Source organism: Caenorhabditis briggsae (assembly GCF_000004555.2).
Source record: "Caenorhabditis briggsae complete genome, chrIII, whole genome shotgun sequence".
Lineage (NCBI taxonomy): Eukaryota > Metazoa > Nematoda > Chromadorea > Rhabditida > Rhabditidae > Caenorhabditis > Caenorhabditis briggsae.
The window spans coordinates 10,793,841-10,799,275 of NC_013490.2; the positions used below are offsets into that span (position 1 = coordinate 10,793,841).

Consider the following 5,435-nt stretch of genomic DNA (forward strand, 5'->3'; position numbering starts at 1 on the left):
CTCCGCCCTTTTTTGCAGCCTGCGCACGCGATTTTAGCAAAACTGTGCACGGTTTAGCGTTCTTTCCGTTTCGTTTCTTTCCGTTTCGTTTCTTACGGTTTCGTTTCTTTCGCTTTCGTTTCTTTCGGATTTCAAATCTTTCCAATCGGTACGGTCTCCCCAAAAGCGGGAGAACNAAAGCGGGAGACNAAAGAGGAGAAAGGGCGGGGGTGCTTACCGTAATCCACCGTTCCATTGTAAAAAATTAGGCTATTTTTCAGTAAATTTGTGAATAAAATACCCGAGATAAATGAAAATATGTTTTAAAAATTTTGAGACCTTTTTTATTTTCGGCCGTTTGGTTACTCTCGGTTTGGGAATCAACGGTAGTACGGTAAGCAATTTCGTCTCCCGCTATCGTGTCTCCCGCTTTCGTGTCTCCCGCTTTAGGGTGTCTCCCCGATTCGTACGGTCTCGCATTTAAAGCTATTTTCAGACTGTTTTCTCTATTTTTTGACGATTTTCATCGTTTTTTCCATGTTTTTTTCATAATTTTAATTCATTTTTCTGCGATTTGCATTGGAAAAACGATAAAAAATCGTTGAAAATTTTCTTTTTTTTCAATGTTTTTTAATATAAAAAATAAGGTATTCGGATGCTGTTATATTTATATTTGACAAAATTTTCTGAAAAAAGAGACACGAAGAAAAATACGAAAACGGGTGCTTAGTAGAGGGAAAAAAGACAAAGAAGAAGGGGGCGGAAGAGAGGCGTGTTTATACCCGAAATTCAAATGATTTTTTTCTGGAAAAAGGGGGAATTATCACAGAAAAAGGAAAAATAATGGTTAATAAGTTGTCTAACAAACTGAAAGTACTGAAAATTGAATTGAGAAAATAAGGAAAAAATGGACTAAATTATGACCAGACATCCGCTTGGTATCTCTTAGTCTTCTCCATGTCCTTGAAGTAGGCGACAGCATCATACTCGGATTTTCCGCCGACTTCTCTGAAGATCTTCTGGAGTGTCGCCTGAACGTCACGAGCCATGTTACGAGCATCTCCACAAATGTAGACGTGAGCCCCGGCGTTGATGGATTCCCAAATGCGATCGCGTGTCTCCCAAAGACGGTCTTGTACGTAGATCTTCTTTTCCTGAGCTCTAGAGAATGCACAATTCAAGTGGGTCAACACTCCGTCCTCTTGGAATTTCTCCAGCTCCTCCTTGTAAATGTAGTCGTGGTCCGGATGACGACACCCGTAGTACAAGTGCATCGCTCCCACTTCTTTTCCAGCGTTCTTATGGAATTGACGGTCTTGGAGGAAGCCACGGAACGGGGCGAATCCAGTTCCTGGACCAATCATGATCACTTGTGTGGTTGTACGGTGTGGGAGACGCATTGTGGATTTACGGACGAAGACTGGAGACTTGGAACCGGCATCCTGGAAAGATTCAGAGTTTGAGAAATGAGAATTCTAGAGAAATTCAAACCTTGGTGGTCAAGTATCTGGTACACACTCCATTGATCAATCTATCACCAATGGTATACTTTGTAACCACTGCACACACTGCAATCTTCTCCTCATTAACACGTGGCGACGATGCGATACTGTAGTAGCGAGCTTGAAGACGCGGCAGCAGCTCGAGAAGATACTCGATTGGCGGTTTGCACGTCTTCTGATCAGTCAACACATCGACAATCGATCGTCGTTCTTTGACAATGTACCGAGCGTACTCTTTGAGTCCTTCCTCGTTGGCAACCGATAGTTTATTCAAGTACTCCTTCTCACTCTCATCAGTACAGTACTCGCTGATTGCTTTGAGGACATGGGATTTGACTGGAGCACAGATATCCACGTAGTGCGAGAGAGCGGTTCGGAAAGTGGTTGGGCATGGGAATGGATGACGCTTCGATGCATCCTCATCGACGTTGACTAGACGGAATGTGCGGTCTGGTTCGAAGTCGAGAATCGAGATGAGACGGTCGACGAGGGCAGAGTCGTTGGTTGGGAACACTGCGAGATGGTCACCAGCTTCGTAGCGGATTCGGGATCCTGGAATGTGCTTATTATAATGTTTTCTGATTTTTTTTCTGTGTCTAGTCTGTATCTAGCTGTCTGAAACCTAAAATTCGGCCGAAAATGAAAGAACATTGCTTGAGAAAATACCGTAAAACCTGTATTAGAAGAGCCAGTCCTTCTATTCTTATAAGGTACTTCCGGGGGGCCTTTCTATTAGAGAGGGTTCTTCTATTTTTCCGGTCATTTTTCCGATTCTTTTCAGCGGAAAACTCTGCGAATTCTCGTTCAAAATTCATGAAAATCTTCCAATTTCACCATAACTTGAGCTAGTTATAGAATAAAATAGATTTTTTTCAACAAAATTTCTATGAAAATGTGGAATTTTTTCGGAAATTTTTTCCCCGAAAATGTTCCAAAATGTTTACCGTAAAACCTGTATTAGAAGGGCCCCTTTAATTGAAGGTCCCTCTAATAGAAAGGTCCTCTTGAAAACGTTTCGTTTAAAGCTAAAAATTTCCGTACGTATTCAACGAAAAATGTTCCGGAAATTTCATAATTTAATAGAAATTTTGTTGTTAAAACACTAGATTTCAATGAAAAACTTGCTCAATCTTGGTGAAATCGCTAGATTTTCATGAATTTCCAACGAAAATTCGACGAATTTGTCGATGAAATATTTTGGAAAAAATGGCTGAAAAAATAGAAGAGCGGCCCTCTAATTGAAAGGCCACTGTATTAGAAGGGACCTCTGGCGGTACCTTGGAACAATGAATGAAACTGTCCTTCTAATACAGGTTTTGCGATAAATTAAAAAAAAAAGACACACCTTCAACCGAGAATTCAATATGTCTACAACTGCGATCCGAGTGCTCAGTGTGCAACTCATCGTTGATCGCCACAGTCGCCAGATATGGATTCTTGACGTCGAATGGTGGACGTGGCCGTTCGTAAGCTCCAAGTCTTCCGAATTCCCCCTTGAACAGTGCTTTTCCCTCCTCAACTGGCTCCAACTGATACTGCCGCATAGTCTCTGCCTCTGTATTTAGTTCCCATCCGAATTCCTCTGCTACTTTTGGCAAGAATGCCTCTCTCCAAATCATGAAATCCTCCTCCAGATTCGCATCGTCATCTCCGAGTCCCAAATGGAAAATTCGCTTGGCTCCGAGCTTCTCCAGCTGTTTATCCATTTGAATTCCAATCTCATTGAAATGCTCATAAGTCTTGTTTCCCAATCCGAAAACCGCGAATCGAACACCGCTCAAATCACAGTCTCCCGCATTCAGATACTCAACGAGGGTGACAGCGTTATCAGTTGGATCTCCTTCTCCATAAGTGGCCATGCAGAGAACCAAAAGAGCATCTTCGACCTCAGTAAGACGGGCCAGGTCTTCGACTTCAATATCTTCAGGGTCCACTACCACTGCCTTCTTGGAATATCTGGTCAGGTCCTTTGCCAAACGTCCCGACATCTCTTCGGCGGTTCCTGTTTGAGATCCGTACATGATGAGGACCTAAAAAAAAAATCAAAATTGGAACTCTCCTTCTCTAATTTTCTATTTTACCTGTCGGTTCTCATTTTTCATGCGATCAATGAATGACTGATTCGATTTAGAGGCCACAGCTGACGGTGTGACTGATGCCACTGTTGGGGAGTACCTGAAATGGTCATTAGTTATCAGACAGGTCAGTTGATCAGTGAAGTCAAAGTACACGACTAATTGAATTTGACAAAAGAAGATGACGTTGTTGAGTCGATACTCAGCTGAAAGCGACCGCTCTAAGCGTTCAAATTCGGTTGAGTGCCAAATTTCAAACCGTTCCCTTCCGCGATGACGTACCTGCTTGACGATGGTTGGTTGAGATACTTGGAGACGAAATAGACGATGGCTCCTCCGACGAGTAGTGTGAGCAGCACGAGATCCGATGTGTCGACACTCGACACAATCGAGGAGAGCATTTTTGGGAGAGAGGGGGCTTCTGGAAGAAATCAATTTTTACCTGGAACAAGAAAAAGAAGGAAGAAATTTTAAGCAGAAAAAATGAGAAGAACAGAGGGATGTTTGGAACAGAATTGCGACCATTTTCGGGATCAAAGCGAAAATTTTTTTTAACTGCGGTACTTCAAAGGCGCATGCGAAAAGTTTTGCTGTGGGTCTCGAGCGGAATTACTTTTTTTTGTGATTTCGAAGATTTGTTTTTAATTTTCAGTTATTTTTCTCAATTTTACAATTTGAAAAAGTGGGATATTTAATCGGCAATTGTCGGAATATTCCGGGAAATTCTGGGGATCAAAATGCGAATTTTTGTTCGAAATTTGAAGTTTTTGAACTACAGTACGTCAAAGGCGCATGCCAAAAGTTTAATTGTGGTTTCGATCGGAATTAATTACATGCGGTAGCTTAAAGGCGCATGCGATAAAATTTCTCAGGGTTTCGAGCGGAATAACATTTTTGCACTTTTTTTCTCAATTTTCACCGATTTTGTTATAAAAATTGTTGAAAATCTGAATATTCCTGTGACAAAAAGATCAAAAAATTTAGTTGAGGAAGTGAAAAAAACAAAAAGTCATCAGAAGGAAGTGAAATTTTCGATTTCTATAGACATCAATGGAGAGAGGCATTACACACACGAGGCGAATTAGTCGATGATTGTTTTCATTTTTGTTCTGTACAATTCGATTCGAAATATTGTATTTGAGAGCAAAAAAAAGACTCAAGAATTGTCAAAGCGACTGCAATAAACAAGAGGCAAAGAGTCAGAAAGACTCTGTTTGCCCACTCACTGAACGATAGTTTTTTATAGATAGTAAGGAGAAAGAGGTAAGAGAGACGTTTTAACTTGCATCATATTTTTTGGGGTTTATGCTTGACACTGTGATTTGAGTTGGGGAGAGAATGGTCAGAAGATCGGGAACAAAATGATTCGATTTACAAGAAAAATACTTTTTTAGGCAGGAAGTTGTTCTCTATTTTCTCTATTTAAGCACATTTTCACTTCAATTTTGAAAACAAGGTCACACAACTGATAACAGGCATTTCTCTGCTTAAACATCTTCAATTATTTCATTTTATATCACTTCAGCGCTTTAGACTACACAAAAAATAGATATGGTATTTGTGTTCTGTGTGGAGACAACATTATGTGATAAAAGTGACATTCACTACAAAATCCGCTCCTTATCGTTTTGAAAAGAATAGTGTGTCTGCGTCTATGTGTCTCTTATCAAGTTCATTTTGAAAAGAATCATATAACGGGGAGAGATGATTTTTGATTTTAAAGGGGGACTCCGACCAAAAATTTTTATTGCCTTAAAATGTTTCAAAAAATATGTATTTTCCTAATATTATTGCGAAAAAATTCGGAAAAAAATCCTAAATCCCCGAAAAACGGCGTTAAAAATAAAATAAAATTTGAATTCCCCGCGCAGTGAGAAAC

General features: G+C 40.3%; 1 protein-coding gene across 1 annotated transcript; it reads right to left on the reverse strand.

The window, feature by feature from the left end:
• Positions 1-896: 896 nt before the first annotated feature.
• Cbr-emb-8 lies at positions 897-3,957 on the reverse strand (the record flags this gene model as incomplete). The annotated part of the gene is made up of 5 exons (XM_002646982.1): positions 897-1,421; positions 1,471-2,033; positions 2,827-3,511; positions 3,563-3,656; positions 3,839-3,957. The coding sequence occupies 5 exons, from the start codon at positions 3,955-3,957 to the stop codon at positions 897-899; spliced, it is 1,986 nt and encodes a 661-aa protein (XP_002647028.1).
• Positions 3,958-5,435: the final 1,478 nt, after the last annotated feature.